Source organism: Phacochoerus africanus, chromosome 5 (assembly GCF_016906955.1).
Source record: "Phacochoerus africanus isolate WHEZ1 chromosome 5, ROS_Pafr_v1, whole genome shotgun sequence".
Classification (NCBI taxonomy): Eukaryota; Metazoa; Chordata; class Mammalia; order Artiodactyla; family Suidae; genus Phacochoerus; species Phacochoerus africanus.
The window spans coordinates 121,821,902-121,844,440 of record NC_062548.1 but is presented as its reverse complement, the minus strand read 5'-3'; the positions used below and the strand labels follow the sequence as shown (position 1 = coordinate 121,844,440).

Here is a 22,539-nt window from a genome sequence, read left to right as displayed (position 1 = left end):
CCTTGAATACTAGATCCATATATTAACACCTATTACACCTTCCTATGACTCTTTCTGACTGCTCAGTTCCAGACAGATGACTACTGCTAATGTGTCTTCTTTTCTGGGTAATGCTTTTAAGAGTGGCCAAGGGAATGTGAAGGCTTTGTGAGAGAAGAATGGAGAATGAAAGTATTTTTGGATAAAAGGTCTTTTCCAAAGAGGCCTCATGTAGGACTTGGGGAGGGGTGGTCTTCAATTTGCTATTCCTCAAGGGTCACACTGCTTTCTCTGTCTTCCAGTGCCACTGAAATGAAAGTTACAGCTCATCTTCCCAGTGATATTAGTGACAGCTGGGCAGCACAACTTCTCTGCAGCCTTCCGTCACCACAGCTCATGTTGAAGCTCTGACTTCATGTTGCCAGTGTTTAAAATCAGAGTTTGGGGTGAGTGAATGTGGCAGGGGAAACCTTCCCTTGAGTTTTGATTATATCTAGGATTATTGGATATTAGTTCGGAGAAATAAAGACATTCAAGAACATAAATGGGAGTTCCCATCATGGCACAGTGGTTAATGAATCTGACTAGGAACCATGAGGTTGCGGGTTTGATCCCTGCCCTTGCTCAGTGGGTTAAGGATCTGGTGTTGCCGTGAGCTGTGGTGTAGGTCACAGACGTGGCTCGGATCTGGCGTGGCTGTGGGGTAGGCCGGTGGCTACAGCTCCGATTGGACCCCTAGCCTGGGAACCTCCATATGCCACTGGAATGGCCCTAGAAAAGACAAAAAGACAAAAAAAAAATAGCATAAATGTATGCTTGATCCCAGAAATGTGAGGAATCCACATCTCATGCCTCCTCTTCTTTGCCTTGAATGGATCCTGGCCCAGCTGCAGGGAGCCTCCTGGAATCCCTACTATCATGAAGCCCTCAGGGCTAGGACTTATTCACTCCTGGACTGACAGTGAAATAAAGGGCCTTCCACTTTATCTGAGAGCCTACCAGAGAGCCTTGCCTGGCAAAGGCAGACTGGTGGGTGAGGAGGATCAGCGGGCACATAATGAGATGCTTCTGTGGATCAAATTACATGAAAGCCTTTGCAAATAGTTTTTCACCTTCACTTGGCAAATACAAATACAAGTTTTTCTAAGGTGGCAAAATATTTCCCTCCTCAAATTCTGTTTTTCCTCTTTCATCCTTTCACTCAGAGCAGTGTGTGTTCTTCTAGAGATTTTGAAATGTCAGATATTTGAATAAATACCCTCATTTCACTATCTTTCAATGTGAATAAGTCACACTGAGTAGTATGATACACAATAAAGAATTTATTTATTCTTACTCTCCAAAAGTTTAGCAAAAAAACCTCAGCTCCCTGTGTTCTTTAACTTGAAAAAAAAAAGTCATTTCCCAGAGTTCGGAGACCTTCAGAGATCGGTGCAGATCCAGTTCATATGTCCTTCTGCTTGTAGTCATCTGCTTGCTCCAGGGCTCGCTTGGCAGATGGTTATATTAATACATACAGTCTGAATTTTTTTCTACTAAGTGAAAGTTTAATTGGAGCAGAAGCATAAATGGGAATAGCTGTAAAAAAATTAGAAGGTGATAGTAAATTCTCCCGGAGCAACCTTTATGTAGGGTCTCATGTCATTGACTGTGTCTGACTGTAGTTCTTTCAATAACTTCATAATATATCTCAGAAACATGTGGTATTTTTGAATGGACAGGTCAATCAATCTTTCAGTCTCAGCAATGAATTTCTCACAGTAATCAGAGAGTTGGTCTGAAAAATCCTGTAGTTTATATATGAACTGCTGGTGGTAATCAGAAATGATTTCCTTCATTGTGACAGCCCAGCTTTTAATTATTTCCTGAGCACTGGAAGAAAGCTCTGCAATCTTCTCTTTCCCTTTTCCATCTGCATCAGCAAGGATGCTAAGATATTCCTGGATATCCTCCTGCACAAATTGTTCAACTTGACTTGAGAGCTGGGAAGCGAAGTCAGTAGCACTGACAGTGTATTTGGAATGGAAGTCTTTAAGGACATCTACTAGGTTCTTGATCAGGTTGATGACCTTTTCTTCAAGTTCATAATATTTCACTGTCCAGCCAACCATACTTGGATCAAAATACTCTTTGCGAAGAGCCTTTATGTACTGATGGAGCTGCTGTAACTCTTGAGAAGCTTCCCAAAGTGTCTTTTGAATAAATTCATTAAGCATACCAAATGGAGAGTCTAGGTTTTCTTTCAGGAATCTAAAACCCAATGGGACATAAATGTTGAAAGTTGTGTTGATGTTCTGCTGGATATCATTAATGATATCAGCCAATTTCTTCTCCTTTAAGCGTGTAAGTTCTTCTTCTATCTCTTGGAAAACGCCTTCTAGAAATATCTGAAGTTCACTTAGAATCTCTGTAATATTGATAGAGTGGAGGTCACTAAGTGCCTTTTGGACATCTTGTGATAAAGATTTCAACTGCTTCCCATACTCTGAGACTGTATCTGTTAGTTGATACTTGACCGAATCAAAAGTAAATTTAATCTTTAGGGCCTTGTTTAGTTTAGATTTCTCCATCAGGTCTTGGAAATAGGAAAGCAGTATTTCTAACCCACTATGGATCTTTGAATATATCTGAGACAGTACCTCCCCTACCTCTGTCATGACCATGTTGCAGAGTTCATCTCCAGTGTAGTTCCTGGCTCTTCCTGGCAGCTGGAATCTGGTGAACTTAAGGGACTTGATCAATGAGTCAACTGCACGCTTGACTGTCACATTGTATTCCTGAGTGACTCCTATTACGCTGTCAAACACCTTATTCCGGAGTCCTTGGAAATCACCTTGGTCCTCCTGAGCCAATAGTTTCTGGTATAGACTCTGGGCTCTGTCCTTCCACTGCTGGTAGCTTTTAGTGGTACCTCTGGCTATTTTTCGGAGTCCCCTGTCCACCTCATCAATCTGCCTCACGGCCCCTTGATATGCCTGATCCGCACTGTTCTGCAAACCTTTTCTCAATTTTAAAGAAGCATCTCTCAGGTCGAGTCCAGTGTACTCCTGGTGGTACTTGTTGACATAGTCATAAAATGCCCCCGTGGCCTTGGGCACATTGTCTTTGAGAGAGCGGAGCAGTTCGGACACTGCTTCTTCTTCCCAGTTAGCTTTGATCTGCACGTCCTCATCTGATTCCAAGTCCCTTTTTTCAATTTGGAATATGTTGAGTTTTTTATCTGGAGAGGACTAAAACCAGCAGGAAAAGGATGAAAAGAACATGTTTTCAGTTATCTTGACTACATAATATACTATACTAAAACTTCATTAGCAGTTAAAAGTAAAGATCAGAAGATCTTTCATATTCTGGATGGCGGTTTATCTTTCATGTGTCAGTTCATGTGTTTGTCTTACGGTTAAACAAATCCACTCTTGTTCGTTCTTCTTTAATACATGCCCCAGAAAGGATAAAATCATGTAAGGCATTTACACAGTGACATTTAACATTAAAGCCTTTCTGGGGCTGAAGATCAGAAGAGAAGGAGAAGGAGGAGAAGGTGGAAGAGAAAGAGACAGGAAAGGACTAATTAAGAGAAAGGAGAAGTAACAAGATAGAAAAAAGTCCAGAGCCCATCAGCAGAGATCTAGAAGACCAATATCAAAAGCCATTTATCCTTCAAGGCTGTGACAAACTTTAGTAACAGAATGTGATTTTTCTTCTCCTCAACCAATGGCATCTTTGATTTAATCCTGGCAGAGCATGTAAAGTATGTGAAAGAAATTTGGCATATCTCATCTGGTATTTCTATTGTGCGGAAGAATTTTGAAGCCTCACATACTCTAGAAACCGTCATCAAAATGTACTCAGGATGTGGCAGAGTTTGTTCAGATCTAGGTGATGAGGTATGACCCTTACCTTTCTTTTTTCTTTTTTTTTAGTTGTTTAACCAATTAATATTTTTATTTTTTAAAGTATAGTTGATTTACAATGTTGTGCCAATTTCTGCTGTACAGCAAAGTGATCCAGTCATACATATATACATTATCTTTCTAGAGTTGCCCAAATGTAATAAAATAGTAGTGGTAGTATGAGGTCATGTGTGCATCCAATAAAATCAATAAAAGACTCCTAGTGATTTCTGGAAAATAGTTTCCCAGAAGAGAACTTCAACCTGCTCATTGCTTGTGTTTTAGTTAGGGAAAGTCCTGAGGTAAGACTCTGTATGGACTCAAATTTATCTGCCTGTCTTTTCTCTTCGCTCTTTGGGTGTGTAACCCACTAGATGGGACTCACCTGAGGGCGGTAGTAGAGGTTTGATTTCAATGAGGTATTGATGTTTTCCTGTTCTAGGGCCACAGTGCCTATGGCTGGGGAGGCTACTGAGGAGAAGAGATGGTTCTTGCTTTGTTGGTAGCGCAGATAAACATCAGTTAATGTTGGGCTTGTGATGTTAAGGATAATCTTTCCATCCCAGTATCTGAAAGCAGAAAAGCAGATGGACCATCATGAAAGTGGCATGGAAAGGACAAATATCACAACAATTGAAAAAGAGATGCAGATGAAAGTTCCACAGTTCCCGTCGTGGCTCAGAGGAAATGAATCTGACTAGCATCCATGAAGTCATGGGTTTGATCCCTGGCATTGCTCGGTGGATTAAGGATCTGACGTTGCCATGAGCTGTGGTGCAGGTCACAGACACCTCGGATCTGGCGTTGCTGTGGCTGTGGTGTAGGCCAGCAGCTGCAGCTCCAATTCGACTCTTAACCTGGGAACCTCCATATGCTGCAGGTGTGGCCCTAAAAAGACCAAAAAAAAAAAAAAAGAAAAGAAAGAAAAGTTCCATACTCAAGTCCATGATATTTGCCATTTTCTTCATATTCTGCACTAAGGTCACGATGTGCAAATGATCCTTTAGTCGAACAGACTAACATGCCATCTTCAATTTTGTGTGTCCCCACAACTGTATGGGAGAGATTTTATATTTCATTAGATTAAGAACTGTAGGACGTAAGCATTTTCCTTGTGAAAACAGAATTCTATCTTAATTAAGTGTATTATATGTTTGAAACATGAAGTCCTCATTTAAAAAATAGTTAAGGAGACATTATTAGTCCTAAAATGATTACAGAAAAATCTATTTTCTCTGAATGTATTCCTCTAGATTATCAGTAGGTTTTCATCAGGACAGTTTTTGCATGTGGGTTATGTATGTAGCTCCTTTCCTCTTCTCTTAAATTTTGCTATAGGGAGCAATTTTGCCTCTAGTCATATCTGAATACCTAAGTTATTTATTCACAACTCTTGCTGAAGAAATTCAACATGTAGGAGAGGGGTCAGGAAATTTCCTTACCGTTTAGGTCATATTCCAGGAACTGAATGGTGGAGCTGCATGTGGAATCCAGGAATGTTTCAACACGATCTTCTTTGTTTTTCAAACCAGCACTCCAGGTGGCATTATACAAGGGAGAGGCCACTCCAAAATGTGCAGTCAGTGTTCCAAAGGAAGGCAGGGACATTCCAGCAGGCACAGAAAACTTAATGGAAGGAATCTCAATAGTCTGTTCAGGCATGGTGACAGTCGGTATCTCAAAGTCTGTAATGTAGCTGGCCACCACATCTAGGTCCAAGACAGCACTGCCAACTGAAATACTTTTTGGAAGGGTGAAGGGGGACACAGTTAACTGATATGCAGGCACAGTTACCTCAAAAAAGGGAACCGAAGAGGTTTCTGGATTAGAATATTGTGTTAACACATCAACTTTGGGGAATTTCACTTTGGGTAGTGTTGGTATGTTGAGCAAAAATGACGAAGTACTTAGCTTCTTGTAGATTTTTATTTCACTAAAGTCAAGAGTGTAGGATGGAAACTGAAGATCTGTGAATGGGACTTGGAAAGCAGGTGTGACATGGGCAGAGTTTAGATTATTTAGTTTTAGTCCAGGAATAATGAATTTATCAGTCAGTTCTTGCACGGGTAAAGAAACAGGATAAGCATTGGGGTTTTTGGTGTATACAAGGGCAGTTGAAGCACGGAGATACTGTTTCCTATTAATGCTGGTGGTGACATCCAACTTTAGGAGGTCCCACAAGCTTATGTCATAAACTGGTAGGACAGTATATTTGAGGAACGACAGGTAACCTTCTACAGAGCCTGAGATGTCAAAGCGTGCTTCTTCTTTGTCATTGGAAAGCTGTAGCTTGTTCTGGAGAGACCCAGAATGAACCTGAACCTGACTTTTCCAGCTGATTTTCTGGTTCTCAGTGTTAGCATTCAGGGATACCTCCTGACTAAGATCATGGATGTTAAGGAGGGAACTGGGCTGACGTGTATGGACCTGAACGAGGGCTGCTATATTCCACGGGGAGAGTTCCAGGGTGGCTTTGCTTGTATGCTCTCCAGATGTTAAAATGAGGCCCTCCAGCTGTAAGTGGTTTTTTGTATGGTGTTCCCAGATGGTGTATATGCGTAGAAGAGTGGCTTCTCCAGCAAAATTTTCTTTTACTTCAAGGTTCCAGATATCATCAACTTTGGAAGCCCCTTGAAGCTTCACAGAAGATCGAGTACCCTTGGAATTCACATAAGTGCTGGCCTCACTGGCAAGAGACCCTGAATATACCCGTGAAAGGATGGAACCCTTGACGTCTCCTTTGGTAGACATCTCAATAGAAAAGTAAGAGGTAAGGCTTTCTAAGCTGAGCTTGTGGTCAACTGCCCCTGTGGCAGTAGAGTGCAGCTTGGGGGAATTGAAATCATACTTTAATTCAATGGATGAAGAGACGGTAGGTTTTGATTTGGTGTTTCCTTTAAGTTCTTGCTTGAAATTCATTCTCAGAATTGGAAGTTGGACTCTTGCAGTTGTCGTCAATGATGCATCCACGTTTTTCTTGGTGAAGCTAATGGTACTGTCATGATTACCTTCCACGAACTTATTACTCAGAGACAAAGCTGTGGCTAACTTTAACCCTCTCTTTCTCATCAAACTTGAGGTGCCCTCTAATTTGTATTGCAGGGCATCAATAACAGAAGAAGAGAAAGTAAGAAAATGAGCAACAATATTTGACTGGTTATAAAGTCCGACATTGGTATTCAGTGTGATGACACTTGATTTAAAGGAAAAATCATAGGTAATATTGCCCATGGCTGGAATCAAAATTTTGTTTGAGGTACCTGATACCTCCAACTCTGGAAGAGAAATCTGAAGAATATTCCTAGGCACATCAAGGGCTGGCAGCTCTAGGAACTGTAGGCCTAAGGTGTATGAGGGCACGGAGATGCCAGAACCCAGAATGGTGATGTTTGGGGTGCTAATCTCTTTGGGGATCACAGAGCCAAATGTCAACATCTTCACTGTGAATGGAGACACTTCAATGTTGATAACTGGAATAGTGTAGCCAGGAATTTGAAAGGTCCTGGGTTGCTGGTCGAGGGGTTTTTCAACCTTGTACTTATCAAATGTAATTTTTATTTCATTATAGGATTCAGTAAAAAAATCTAATGCCTTGTCCCTGACTGTCTCAAAATTCCTGTTGAAGGAATTGATGTTTCGATTGATAAATGCATAAAATACGTCCAGAGGAATTGGGATGGAATGCTTGTCTTTGTTTTTCTTATACTGAGCCTTAACACTTAAATCAAATGATTGCTTTGTTGTTTTCAAGAATTCCTTCAAGCCTGTCTTTTCCCATAAGGAGATATCTTTCACCTGGGGAACTGTGAGCCTTGTGTAAGGTAGAGTCATTTCAGGGATTGTTAAAGGAATGTTTAGGAAATCCAGGTTGGCTTCTCCATTTATTCCTATATGGGCCTCGGTGCTTCTCTCATTGTTTACAGCAGAGAAATTTTGATTGTACTTATACTGATTGAACCTGGCACTCACTTGCCAACTTGCTTGCTGAGCACTAGGACTCAGAAGCAGTGCATAGTTATTCAGGAAGTCTATCTTCCCTGTCAATTTTAATGGAAAACTAACTCTCAAATTCCCCTCATTGATTGTGGATGCAGTAATCTCAAGTGGCTGTGCTGAAAAGAAGAGGGAATTTTTCAAAGTTCCAATAACTTTTCCATTTAAATGAGCATCATGGTTGCCAGTTATCTCTGCTTTCCCTTCTCTAGGTAGGACCATGCCTTTAGCAGTGAGGACACTGCGGCCCACGTACTGACACTCAGCTTGTGAGTGGATTTCAAATTTGGAAAATTTGAGGAAGGCAGATTCATACACCATACTTTGGTTTACTCTTAGGTGTTTGCTTCTGATCTCGTTAGACAATCCAAAGGAAGTGATGGGTCCTTCCACAGTAAAGCTGATTTGTGACTCATGCGTTCCCTCGTCTGAGAATCTGTGGCATGCCAATTTCCAGGACCCTTTCCCAGAAGAATGCCATGCTATGTGGCTAGCTTCCAGCAGGGTTTTGATTTCACTGCGCAGGTCGGCCTGACTTGAGAAGTCCAGTTTGGGGATGTTCAATTCGTGGAAGTACTTTGTGTTGCTGTTCAGGGTAAGCTGATTATTTACCTTGAGGAGCACATCATTACTAAGTTTCAGTGTATTTTTTCCTGTGTATAAACCTGCCACAGTGTTTGATTTTCCCTCAATAGAATTTCCAACAAATAGCACTTCACTGTCGTGCTCTGTTTTCAGGTATTTGCTGGAGAACCTCACAGATTCCTTCAGAACCAGCGGATTGATCTCAGGGTCTGAAAGTTGTGCCTTTGCTTGAAACTCAAAGTTAAGAACTTCAAATTTAGATTCTCCTTTGGCAGTGAAGGAAGCCTCCGTCTCTGCCGTGTTCTCTGAAGTAGTTATGTTCTGAATGTTAGCATTTGCCTCTAATATGAGAAGGGGAGACTGGATTTTCAAAATGCCATACAGCTTGCCAAAAGCAGGTGCTTCAACTGTGTGTGGGATGTGGGGAAGCTGGAATTCTGGTATGTGAAGGTCAGAAACCTGGAAATCTGTAAGGTTGAGGTTGGGGATTACAAATTCTGGAATTCTGATTTCTGGTAAATACAAGTCTGGTAGAGTGATTCTAGCAAGAATGGTTTCTACCCCATTCAGATCCCTCAGGTATACTTCCGGGACTGGCCACTGCAGCTCACTGTTAAGCATTTGATCAATGGTTCTGATGATCTTTGCTTTTATTTCCACCAAGTCAATTGTAAAGGAGGGGACGTGGAAGGTATTGAGGACAGTAAATTCTGGCGTGGAAAACCTGGATGGGATTTCGATGTCTTTCAACTTTTTGAAGTTTATCTGCACCGATGGAATCTTCAGATCTGTCAGAGGGACGATGAAGTCAGGGGTCTGATATGTGGCCTCCTGAAGAGCACGGAGACTGACTTCAAAGGCAGGTAGGGTCCCAAAGGTGGTCTGGATTTCAGGAACAGTGAACCCTTGTTCTACCAGTGCTTTCAGGTTTTTGGCCCAGTCTTGGATAGCATACTGCTCTGCAAAGTCAGTAAGGTTCTTAGCAGTGAGATCCCACCAGTCAGAGAGGTAAGTGACAAGCGTGCTGTAAACCTGGCCAACCAGGAACAGGTATCGCTGGATTTCCTGCTGCACGTCCATTTGATACATTCGGTCTCGTACATCTTCTAGGGTCTCATGGAATTTGGCTTTCATGTGAACTATGGGTGTTGAACTTAGAGTTCCCTGTAACCAATCAAAGAATAAGGTTATTTTGGTGGCCTTTACGTTTTCCAGGTGGACTGAGATCAAGGCCTTGATGTCTTCTGACAACAGTTTGAGTGCTGTAAATTTCTGTGGAAGTTCTAGAGCCTGAATTTTGCCATTGATTCTTTGAGTCACCTCATGAAGGTTCTTATTGGTTTCATCTAAAAAATGGTGGTAATCAAATGACCTTAATCTCTTTACCAACATGTCAAGGAATTTGTTTACTTCTTCAATTAATTGTTGGAAAGACAATGCTTCAAGCTGCTTGAGAGTGTCATCAATAAACCAGGTCAGTGTCTCAAGAAGATCTTGTATCTTGACTTGTTGTAGGATACTGCTTAGTTTCTGAACAGTCTCCTGCAGCTTATATTGGTGGGCCAAGTGCACTGAGTTGTCCATTAAAACCTGAATGTGTTCATCTATTTTGTACATCTTAATTAACTCATGGACCATGGCTCTGAATGCATTGATTTCCTTAGTTACTTCAAAATCTTCAAAAAGACTTTTAACACAGTATTTGACATGCTCAATAACTTCCTTTATTTCTTGGAATGGGATTGTAGTTCTCAACTGATCTAAAAGCACTCTGACATCAATATCTTCAACCTGTTGTTTTAACTTCTCAGCAAGGTGCTGAATGTCTATGTTCTGAATCTGGGCCTTGAGTTGTTGCAGTTTTTCTTGTATCCAGCGTCTGATTTGATAATTAATATTCACATTTTGAAACCAAGATGCAGTACTGCTTCTAGTTTTGTTAAAGCCAATCTTTTCAATAAACAAATGTAGATCGTGGATTTTTTTTACTAAATTTACATGGATATGATAATGTTCATCAAGAATTTTCAATGTTGCAATGATTTCATCAATAATCTTAGCAATAGCTGTCTTAAAATCATGTAAATCATAATTATCTTTAATATACTGATCAAATTGTATCACATATGTTTGTAGCTGAGTTAGTTTTTCATCAAGGTTGATTTTGGCATTGTCTAATGCAATTCGTACATCATTTTCTGTAATTCTATAATCTTCCATGAAATCACTTAGTTTCTTTTTGGCACTCAAAACTTGTCTTTCCCAACTGAATGTACTCAGATAATCATTAACTTGCTGTGGGAATTTGTCCAAGGCTGCTCCATATTTCCTCATGGGTTGATTAATGTTGATGTGTTTCAATTCTCTCTGTATAGCTTCCAGTGCAGCTATACCAACTAGGCGAGTCTTCTCAAAGTATTCTGGCAGGATGTTAAAGAATGGCAGGTTGATGGTATGATGATTTTGATTCTTATCATATTTTACAGAAGCAACAACAGTGAATTCTTGGGGCTGGTCCACAGTATCCCTCATTTCTAAAGCATCAATTACATTGATGGGCTCACTGAGTAAGAGCGGCACTGTAATTGTGGAGTCCAGCACAGTGAGGTCAGCTAGGCCTCGTCCATTGAGCTCAACACCAACTTTGTCTTTAGTGTTGTAGGCATCAAAGTTCTGGCTGTATTCATTTTGGTTCAACTGGGTCTTGAGTTTCCAGGTGCCTGTCTGCTCGGCCAGAGTGAGCAGGGCGCTGACTTTGTGATCCAGAGCAGTATTCATGCTCCTCCTGGACAGGAGATGGTGACTTGTGGATCCTTTGTAATCATGAGAGAAAGTAAACGCCAGAGGTTCTGCTTTCAACAGGAATTTGCTATATAGCTGCCCAGTGTGCTGTCCCCAGAGAATCAGTTTCCCATTGCCACTTGTATGTGTGTCGACGGTTATTGTGAATGGGGCCATTGCAGAGTGGAAAACATTGCTGAAATGCAGTGAGTCGGAATTGTAGTTTGTACTGATATCAACCGTTGAAGCTAGCCCAGCGATGTTTGTGTTGAGCCGATGGCTAAACTCTGTGCCCTGAACCTTGGCTATGGTGTCTGCTTTATAACTTGCTGATAAGTCAGCATAAGAAAGAGTGTAGATGTGCTTTATTTCATTATTTTCATAGGCTCCTTTTATGGTCCCACCCACATTCAGCTTTAGAGGTTCTAGTCGTAAATTTCCTTTGTTGGTCACATCCAGAGTGCTGAATTTCAAGTCATTGTTTAAAGTAGTTACCAGAGAATAGGGCTGTAGCTGTAGATTAAAATTTTGCTTATAAAACTTGTCAGAGCTATAAATGTTGTCAAGTTTGGAAGAGAAGTCCAGTGATAACCCTGCAATATTCAGACTATTTGAGTAGTCAAGTTTCATTTCAGCATAGGAGCCCATCATGTCATTTGAAAGCTTAAGTCCCTCCTGGTTGATTCTGAAGTTGAAAATGTTTTTGCTGTCGACACCCAGAATCATGGCCTGGTAAGCACTTCCCAGTGATACCTCTGCGAGGGCAGCTTTTCCATCTAGACTGAATTTTGCATTGTGTTCCCTGAAGCGGCCATTTGTTGTTAATTTCAGAGATGCCCCAGAGAGGCCGAGCGCGGTGTTGAGTTCATTCTCCAGCACCAGGGGACTATACTTCAGGTTGGTCGTTGCACTGGTAGATAGTCCATCTTGGGTAATTCTTAGTGTTGCCTTGTGAGCCCCACTATTAATTTTGTCAGTGCCCAAGATGTCAGCATTTAATTCAAGACCATGGGAGTTCAGTGATCCAGAAAGAAGGGTGAAGAACCTCAGTGACTTGTAGTTAGCCTGATACTCAGAACGCAGCAATGCACTTTGTTTAGAGAAGGTCAGGTCCACCTTGTTGGAAGTGGCAAAGTCCTCATACTTTCCATTGGTGTCAGATTTCAGAGTCAGCTCATAGTTCTCATATTTCAGGGAAGCAGTGTTTTTCATAAGGCCCCCTTGCAGGTCAGAGGTGGAGGTGAGGGAGACGGTTCCATCCTCATATCTTCCTGTTATCTGGTTGGTGCCCTGGAGATAGGACGAGTTAAATCTCAGGTTGGATTCTCCACTTAGTCGGCCAGTGGTAGGATCCCTCTGGTAAGACAGGTCGTATGTGCCCTTAGTGTAGAATGAAGAGGCTCTGAACTGGCCATCAATCTTGACTTCTTTGACATACACATGCCGTTTCTTTTTTGAGTCCAAATGGACTGAAGCAGATATCTGTGGTCCCCAGGCACTAGATGTGTCGAAGGTAAGCAAACCTTTTGAGGCTGGATTATTTCCGGTGTTTTCTGTGTAACTGAATCCGACATTTGAATCCAGAAATTTGTGGTGGAAAGACCCATCACCTGATAACGTAAATGCATTCCTGCGGTCACACGTGGTTTTTCCAGATCCTGGCATAAACATCAAAACACATTGGTTAAGTGAGGTAAAGTCCCATCGGTCTGCGCCAGTTGTACCACAGTCTCCCCCATCTGCAGCATGAGCATAAAACCTGATAGCTGAAGGCATTCCTCTAGGAAGCCTTCCCTAACCACCCCAGACTTTGTTGGGTTCCCCTGCTAAATTCCTCCACTGTACCTTATACACTATACCCTGTCACAGCATCTCTCACAATGAATTCGAGTCACCAGTTTATCTGTCTGTTTTCTCTCTTATTTGGTAGTAGAATACTTGATAGATATTTTGTGTTTAACAAATATTTCTAAAAGAAGGAAGGGAGGAAGAAAAGGAGGAAGGGAGGAGGGGAAAAATATAGGCTTCCAAGAAGCAAGAAAAATATCTGTAAGAAAGCCCAAGTATTTCCCTTCCTAGAGGAAGCTATCCCACTGGTACGTGCAGTGAATTAGCTCTGTGCACCCTCTCCTTGAGCACAGCTCACCTTGCACACTGTAGGACAGCAGGTCAACCACAGAGTCAGCCTTCACGTGGTACTGAGCCTGAAGGCTCCAGTGCTGGTCTGTGCTGGTGTTGCCGCCGGTATAGGAGGCAGACCAGTTGTACAAGTTGCTGTAGATATTTGTGGAGAGGTCTAGCACACCCATGAGAGGCACCTGCAGTTGATACAACTTGGGGATGGTGAAAGTGGGGATGCGGACTTCTCGAGATGGCAAGTAGAATCCCACAGGCTGGAAGCTGAGGGCTGGTGTCCAAATTGTCTCTAACATCTTTAGATCTTTGGAGGATTTGCCACCAAAAGGCAGAGGGATCTCAATATTCACACTGTTCTGGTTCAACGTGTATTTGATCCGACCATCACTGAAATGAAGAGCAGTGACAGCACGCCCATAGTCAGACAGCAAGAACTCAAAGCTCTCTGCCACCTGGCCTTCCAAGCAAGAGTGCACATGCCCCATTCCCAAGTCCCTGCTCCTCACTGCACTGCTCCTCATGCTGCTCCCCATGCCTGGAGTCCCTTGGATTTAGCCTCTGCCTACCAAATCCTCAAACCTATTCAAAACCCATCCAAGAGCTCTGTCCTTATTACCACGATCCTGTCTAAGTCATAGTTAATTTCTCATCTGATAATGACACAGTCCCTTACACCTAACTCAAAGAGCACGTCAAAATCCTGTGGCTATAATTAGCACTTATGTGCTCAGTTTTTTGTTTTTGTTTTTTTTGTCTTTTTGCTATTTCTTTGAGCCGCTTCTGTGGCATGTGGAGGTTCCCAGGCTAGGGGTCTAATCGGAGCTGTGGCCGCCGGCCTACGCCAGAGCCACAGCAACACAGGACCTGAGCCGCGTCTGCAACCTACACCACATCTCACAGCAACGCTGGATCGTTAACCTACTGAGCAAGGGCAGGGACCGAACCCGCAACCTCATGGTTCCTAGTCGGATTCATTAACCACTGTGCCATGACGGGAACTCCTATGTGCTCAGTTTTGAGTGTCTATGCAGTGTTTTCCTGGGGAGAAGGATTATGTCTTATCCAGCTTTTATCTTCTCATTGTACCTAGTTGTAGCATTGCACATTGGACACATAATTGCTAAACTGCATTGAGGCTACTTGATATGTGGAAAGGGCACCTGTGTGGGAGTCAGTCGCCTTGGGTTCTAGCGCTAGCTGCCACTCATTGCTGACATTACATCAGTGAGTTTGCTTTCTCAGTTTCAGTGACATTAATCTGTGTAGCGAGGATAATAGTATGCCTTCTGCTGATTTCACAGAGCTGGGCTGGGATATGAAATGAGAAAAAAAATACCTAAAAGCACTTTGCAGTCTTTTCAATACTGTGCACATACAATGGATGATTATGACAACTCATAAGAAGAAATGGACAGAGGCGTTTAAGTGTTGTAAACAAATCAACTGTTCTTCACGTGACTCCATCAAGGGCAGGAGGCTGCCTATCCAGGATCCTGACATTCAGAAGGGAGATACTTAATAAGGCCCTGTCCAATTCTAAGGTCCCCTGGTGCTGCCTTTTCAGCACAGCACAGAGAAGACTGATGTTCAGAAACACTAGCAGTGAAGGAAAAGGTTCCTGGGTCCTCTGAAGCTGCCAGTTTTCTCTCTTCATCTTTGTCTCTTTGTCCATATGAGTGCTTTGGTGAGTTTTAGCCCTTTTGCACACTCATGTAGTGGATTAAACTTTGCTGTTCAGACTATGGAAAAGCCCATGTGACACAGGCCCCTTGTTTTCTTCACCCTAAAGATAACACGAGAACAGTCGATCTACAACAGACTGTATTCTGTTCAGCTCATGCTCTGGTTTTTAAATTTTCATGACAGATATCAAAGCATCACACATACTTCTGTAAATTCAGAAGGGGCTCGAGCATTTTAAAGTCCGACTTCCCCATGAAGATGATACTATATTGTTAAAATGACATATTCTCTAAGAATCTGCCTTCATTCCATGCCTAGTGGCTGTTCTGACTCTCTGAGCCCAACAGCAATCTTGTAGTTAATGCTGCCAACCACTCTTGAATTCTTCACAGTTATGAACATATCCTGATCCTGAACATACGGGGAGTTCACTTACAATGGAGGAATACTGAAAGGCTTTCAAATTCAGGTTGTAGAGAATAGAACATCTTAGGATGAATGTATTAGAATCCATCAATTACTTTCTTAGGTTTTGTTTGTTTGTTTTGACTGGGTTGGTGTTCACATTCTGACCTCATATTTAATTCTGCAAAAATGCCACAGTGTTTATACTGCAGTTACTAACCTCAAAATGATTAAATTATTTCCCTTAAAAATGTAAATTTTAAAAAAGTCTAAATCATGCTCAGCTAAATCTTCCATTTACTTGTCATGGTTCAAGTAATTTTTCTAGTTCTTTTTTTTTTACCTTTTCAAGAAGAGCTTTTCTGGAATGTGGATGTGTGGCAGTTGCATTTTCTGGAGGTACAACTCTTGGAGGCCACTGAGATGATCTTGTAAATTCTGGGCATAAGGAAGATTCCTAGATGCTTCCTGAAGCCATGTATTTGTTGCCTACAAAATAATAGAAGTTTGAAGAGCAGCGGGCATGGAGGGCATCAAATCACAATTACTAGTAGGTAATAATCCATATTTGACAGACTGACCACTAAGCAGGCTGGTGTAATGACAACTAAAGAAAGAAATCATAAAAATATGAATTTCATTTATCCAGTCATCAATCTATTCCTATATTTTATAAAAGCGATATATATCATAGTCAAATCCACGGTCAGTGTCCTGAAGCTCCCTGTGATATCTTAAGGCACAGGAAACTCTTCTGCTTAGGAGTATTCATTTGGTATGGATCACATAGAGCCTGTGTAACTGGGTAACCATGCACCTATGAATGTTTCCTTTTCTCTCCAGGAATTCCCTGGGGGTAGGAAGTGTTGTCTTATCCATCTTTGCATAGTCTCCTTCACCTAACTCAGGGTTGAGTTAGCATAAGAGCTAAGTAATCAGCTCTTAGGATGAGTACTTACACCTATTAATTTGGAACCCATGTGCCAGAAAGTCATGTCTGTTTGAGGAACTCTGTGATCCAGGAGACTCTTGGCATACGTGTGCAAGCTTTTAGGGGAATCAGAGAGATCCACAGGGAAATTGGAAGCTGCTTTTTTAGTATCCATGTTGGTGCCTGCATTCCATTCAAATTCAAGCTTTTCTTCATCTGAAAACACACACGTGAAATAGTTGTCAGTAATACCTGGTCAGCCCCTACCTGAGGCTGTTAGCATTGTACTCATGTACACGATGCTCACATGGGGACGAGGCACATACCGTAACGCCACACTACCCTCTTGGAAATCGTTGAGCCATACGCTGTAGCAGATGAGTCCATCTGGAGGAGGAGTTTGGAGGGAGACCAGTGGGTGAGGATATCACTTCTGGCTTCTGCTTGCAAGCGTGGTATGGAAATAACACCTTTGATTCTGCCTTCTTCCTTCCTTTCATAACTATCAGGGTGGGGCGGGGGGAGGGGGAGAGTCAGTTGACATCAGCGACTATTCCTTCTGAGGAGACAGGCAGGATTAAACACAAGTTCCATTTGTGGCGATGAAAATGAGATCCATAAAGACATGACCAGAGACTAAACTTCTTAACTTGGATAGCTAACTCAGCATAAGTTCAGGACTTTCCAGGGAGGTATGGGAGAAAGGTTCTCAAAAACTATTTGAATCCTGCTCTTCCACTTATTAGCTCTATTGCCTCAGAAGAATTTATTTAGCCCCTCTGAGCTACCATTTCCTTATCTATAAAACAGGTAAACTCACACTTATCTTGCAGTTTATTATGAGGACTGAGATAATTTCTTTAATGCACTCAGTACAGTGTCTGATGAATAGTAAGTTTCCAGTGAATGACACGCAGATCCAACTGGGCATGTGCAGAGGGTCAGAACGTTGAGGGTTCTACTTGCCCCTTACACTGTAGAGCACAGATGCCCTTGGTCTGGTCAGCTACAAAGCTGAAAAGGAAGAACAGAAAAAGCCAGGAAGGGCCGTAGCTAGACTCAGAGCCCCTTGAGGCTTCCTTACCTCACATGGCCGGTGAGTGTGATCTCAGTGATCTTCTTGTTCTGTAGGTCCAGGGTGAGCTTGTAAGCCTTTTTTTCCATGGTAGATTTTTCACTAACTCTGAGGATTGTCCCAAGCTCAATGTCAAAATCTGGAATTTGGATTTCACTGGACAAAGTCTTACTCTGCCGGTTATATCTGAACATCATAGTAGCCTTGGTCTGCTTCACACCTGGAAGAGGATTGAAGAGAATCGAGATGTTTATTCAGAAGTTCCCATCATGGCTCAGCAGTACTGAACCCGACTAGTATCCATGAGGATGAGGGTTCAAGCCCTGGCCTTGTTTAGTGGGTTAAGGATCAGGCTTTGCCATGAGATGCAGTGTAGGTTGCAGATGCAGCTCAGATCCCATGTTGCTGTAGCTGCAGTGTAGGCCTGCAGCTTCAGCTCCGATTTGACCCCTAGCCTTGGAACTTCATATGCCACAGGTGCAGCCCTCAAAAAAGAAAGAAAAAAAAAGATGTTTGTTCAGAAGATATGTTTAGAAAGGAAAGAGAAGGAGTTCCTGCTGAGGTGCAATGAGATAGGCAGCATCTCTGAAGTTCCAGGACATAGGTTTGATCCCTGGCCCTGCACAGTGGGTTAAGGGATCTGGTATTGCCACAGTTGTGGCATAGATCACAACTGCAGCTCTGATCTATTGTTGCCATGGGAAATCCATATGCTGCAGGATGGCCAAAAGATAAATAAACAAACAAATAGAAAAAAAGGAAAGAGGAAAAAGGGCATAGGAACTGCAAGTACTTAAATGAGGACACAGCTCAAGATTTTACCTTAAGTTTTAAATGATGTGATACCTGTACATTGGTTCAATCTGTAAACATTGATTGCTTGCTTATCACAGGCCAGGCACTGCTCTGGGCGCTGGGAGTCCCTGCCCTCATGGAGCTGACATTCTAGTGGGAGATGTACGGACAGTAAGCAAGTACATTATTTATGTCAGGTGGCAATAAATGTTAGGAAGAAAAGTAAAACTGGATAAGATGATAAGGGGCAGGAAGGGATAGAAAATGTGTGACCTCACGTGTGGTGGTCAGAGAAGTTCTGACACGGGGCTGGGGGGTGGGGTATGTGGGCAGAGACTTGAATGAAGAGAGAGGCCGAGCCAGGCTGCATCCTGCGGGCAGAGCCTTCCAGGCAGAGGGAGTCAGAAATGCAAAAGTCCTGATGTGGGAAAAAGGGAGCATATTCAGGGAACTGTAAGGGCTCAGTGTCCCTCTGTGTCAAGCTGACATGGCATCTATGTATGATTCTCTGTCTACAACCCCCTTCCTGGGCTCTTGCCACCCCCGCCCTGATTTCTCTCCCCAACTCCTCCTCTTTTTGTCACAAGATTCCCATGTTTCCTTCAACTCACAGGGTGTCCATTTTATATCTTTTGCAAAATTGTTACATGACATTTTTTCATTATGCACCCCATGCATGCACCCCTTTTCCTGTGGGTTTTGTCTTCTTAGTTTAATCATGTGACATTATTAGTTTAATTTTGCGACACATCATTCCTACAGAAAAAAATTTCCAAACCAGATGTCTAAGCTTCCCCATCCCCTGAAACCTGCTGCCTCAGTAGCTGCCTTTCCCATCTCAGTAAATGGCAACCCCATTCTTTTTGCTCAGTCCAAAAACGTTTGAGTCATCCTGATTGCCTTCATTCTTATACTGAACATCCACTGTATCAGTGAAGTCGGTCTGCCGAATCTTCAAAACAGGCCAGAATCCAACCACTTCTCAGATCTTCTTCACCACCACTCTCATCCAAAGTGCCACCGTCTCTGGCAGGGATCACTGTTAATGGCCTGCATCCTAGTTTCTCTACCCTTATCCTCCCTGAAGTCTACATAGACATTAATCAAATAGTAGCTTCTTCAAAAGTAAAGAAATGGGACCTCATCAAACTTACAGCTCTTGCACAGCAAAGCAAACCTTAAATAAAATGAAAAGACAACGTATGGAAGTGGAGAAAATATTTGCAAATGGATGCAACTGACAAATGGAAATTTGTTAACTTCCAAAATGAACAAATAGCTTACACAACTCAGTATCAAAAAAAAAAAAAAAGAAAATCAAAAATGGTCAGAAGACCTAAACAGACATTCATCTAAAGAAGACATACAGATGGTCAACAGGCATATGAAAAGATGCTCAACAGCGCTAACTGTTAGAGAAAGGCAAATCAAAACTACAGTGAGTAACAGCTCACACTGGTCAGAATAGCCATCTTCAAACAGTATATAAACAATAAATGCTGGACAGGGTGTGGAGAAAAAGAAACCCTCCTACACTGTTGGGGGGAATGTAAATTGTTTCAGCCACTATGGCAAACAGTATGGAGATTCCTTAAAAAACTAAAACTAGAGTTACCATATGACCCAGAAATCCCCAATCCTGGATATATATCTGGAGAAAACTCTAATTTGAAGAGCTATATGCACCCCAATGTTCATAGCAGCACTACTTCAAGAGCCACTACTGAAGCAACCTAAATACTCATTGACAGGTGAATGGATAAAGAAGAGGGGGTATATTACATATGTATACAATGGAATATTACTCAGTCATAAAAAGAATAGAATATTGCCATTTTTAGCAACATGGATGGAACTAGAGATTATCAAACTAAGTGAAGTAAGTCAGACAGAGAAAAACATATCATATGATGTCACTTACATGTGGAATCTAAAAAAAATGATACATAGGAGTTTCTGTTGTGGTGCAGTGGAAATGAATCTGACTAGTATCCATGAGGATTCAGGTTTGATCCCTGGCCTCGCTCAGTGGGTCAGGGATCCAGCATTACTGTGAGCTGTAGATTGCAGATGCGGCTCGGATCCCACTTTGCTGTAGCTGTGGCTGTGGCGTAGGCCAACAGCTATAGCTATGATTTGACCCCTACCCTGGGAACTTCCACATGACATGGATGAGGCTCTAAAAACCAAAAAATAAAAAAAATAAAAATATGATACAAATGAACTTATTTACAAAACAGAAACAGACTCCCAGACATAGAAAACAAACTTAACGGTTACCAAAGCGGAGGGAGGGGAAGGATAAATTGGGAGTTTGGAATTAACAGATACACACTATGAAATAAAAAATAAACTAGGACCTGCCGTATAGACAGAGAACTATACTCAATTCAATATCTTGTAATACCTATAATGGAAAAGAATATATATGTATAACTGAATCACTTTGCTATACACCTGAAACTAACACAACATTGCAAACCAACTATACTTCAATAAAAAAGTAGCTTCTTATTTCACTCATTGTAAAAGCCAACATCCTTACCACAACTTACAAGACCATCCTTTCCCCACCACCCCATCTCTCTGATGTCATCTTCTAACCTTTTCCTCCTTGATCTCTCTGTTTTAGACATACTAGCTTCCTTCTTATTTCTCAAACATAGCAGGTCAGGCACCTGCCTCAGGGCTTTTGCACCAGCTGCCCCTCAGCCTGCAACACTCTTTCCATAAAGCTTATCCCCTTACTTCCTTCAGCTCTTTTATGCTCCCTTTACCATTGAGAGTTTCCCTTATCATTCCAAATGCCATTGGCTTCCCCCATCCTTCCTCCTTGTGGCCACTCCTGACGTGCCCCAGACCCATCTGTGCTCTATTCTCCCCAGCCCTGATCTGACATTCTGAATATTGACTTGTCTGGCTTACTGTAAACTCCACAATGACAGCAACTTATCTCTACTGTTGACTGTTCTAGCTTTGGCTCTTAGAACAGGCCTGATACTTATCCGGCATTCAGTAAATAGTTGTTAAATACATTGAAATAAATATGTTCTCCTTGTGAGTCCTGGGCCTGAGACTGAGGGCAGAGAGGGGGGGAACCCTTCTCTGGATACTTGCCTTCTGCCTGAGTTACAAACTTCAGCATGTCCACCAAGGCGTCACCATCTCTCTGGAGTTCGTAGGAAGTGCTGGCTGAATACTGCTCTACTTCTCCTGTGGGCTTCAGGTCCAGTTCAAATCTAAAGATGTTACAGTGCATATGGTATGTAATGTCAGCACTGTCAATTATGACAACATCCCCCAAACCCCTCAGCCCCAATTGCAACAAAAATGTGGTCTTGTTTAACACTGTCTCTCGTCCTTAACTAATAAGGATCTCCATAATCCCTTTAGGCGCCTCCAAAAGCCCAAGGCAAGGGCAGACCCCAAGTTTCCTGAGGTTTGGGGATCCACAGAGCAGGGGCTGGCTGGTTGTGTGAGTGCAGCTGAGGGAGAGGGAGTGGGCTCCAAGGAAGAGCATGCCAATTTGTCTGGAGGCTCAGAAACATGGAAACTGAATTGGGAGCACATCAGAACCTGTGCTGTGATTTCCTGCTTTGATGCATGAGGGAGAAAGTGGTGCGGGGGGGGGGGGGGACCATCAATAAAGAGAAGTTTTTAAAGGAGTGGTTCCCCATGGCAATGGGTATAGTTTCCTTGAGGGAGTTTGACAGAGTCACCTCGTTGTTTTCTTTGAGCTAAGACCTTCCTTAGCAGTCACGATGCCTCACTTTCCAATGCTCCCCACCACCCCCATGGAGACACCCAGTCCCAGACTCAAAGTTTAGGTAGGGATGTGGGGACCCTTTGGGTGTGGTGGGCAGAGGACCACTATTCTAAATAATCAAAGGATAGTGAAAATTCCTGAGGCTGGTGACATGGCTCCCCCAACACACAGCATTTTTCCTTGGCCTTGTGAGGTGGCCATGATGTAGGAAGTAAATAGATGCTGGGTGAGGAAACTGAGCATCTCTGACCTGGTGTCCCCGGTCAGCGGGTAGTAGGAGGAAGAGTCTGTGGAGCTGGCGTTCGAGTAAGCAACTGTGGTGCAGTAGTTCAGGCCAATAAAGAAAGGCTTGCAAGTTGACCAGGACTGCCTGTTCTCAATCAGAGGTGGAATCGCTTCCGTTTTGGTGGTAGAGACCAAATGCAATGTGTTACTAGTGAAGAAAGAAAAAAAACCCTGAGTTGTTGTCAAGTCATGAATCCAAAGGACCATCATTGGCACAAATACCGCCTCCTTATCC

The 22,539-nt window shown here is 42.5% G+C and overlaps 1 protein-coding gene across 1 annotated transcript in view; it reads right to left on the bottom strand.

Moving 5' to 3' along the window:
• Positions 1-1,281: 1,281 nt before the first annotated feature.
• Positions 1,282-22,539, bottom strand: part of APOB (apolipoprotein B) — a 40,219-nt gene continuing 18,961 nt past the window's right edge. The window contains exons 19-29 of the mRNA XM_047782560.1: positions 22,270-22,452; positions 21,371-21,492; positions 17,468-17,678; positions 16,710-16,885; positions 16,412-16,599; positions 15,796-15,941; positions 13,375-13,751; positions 5,312-12,886; positions 4,807-4,921; positions 4,255-4,438; positions 1,282-3,209 (exon numbers count right to left, since the gene is read on the bottom strand). Coding sequence (XP_047638516.1) covers positions 1,569-3,209; positions 4,255-4,438; positions 4,807-4,921; positions 5,312-12,886; positions 13,375-13,751; positions 15,796-15,941; positions 16,412-16,599; positions 16,710-16,885; positions 17,468-17,678; positions 21,371-21,492; positions 22,270-22,452 — 10,918 coding nt within the window. The 3' untranslated portion in view covers positions 1,282-1,568. The remainder of the gene's footprint in view (positions 3,210-4,254; positions 4,439-4,806; positions 4,922-5,311; positions 12,887-13,374; positions 13,752-15,795; positions 15,942-16,411; positions 16,600-16,709; positions 16,886-17,467; positions 17,679-21,370; positions 21,493-22,269; positions 22,453-22,539) is intronic.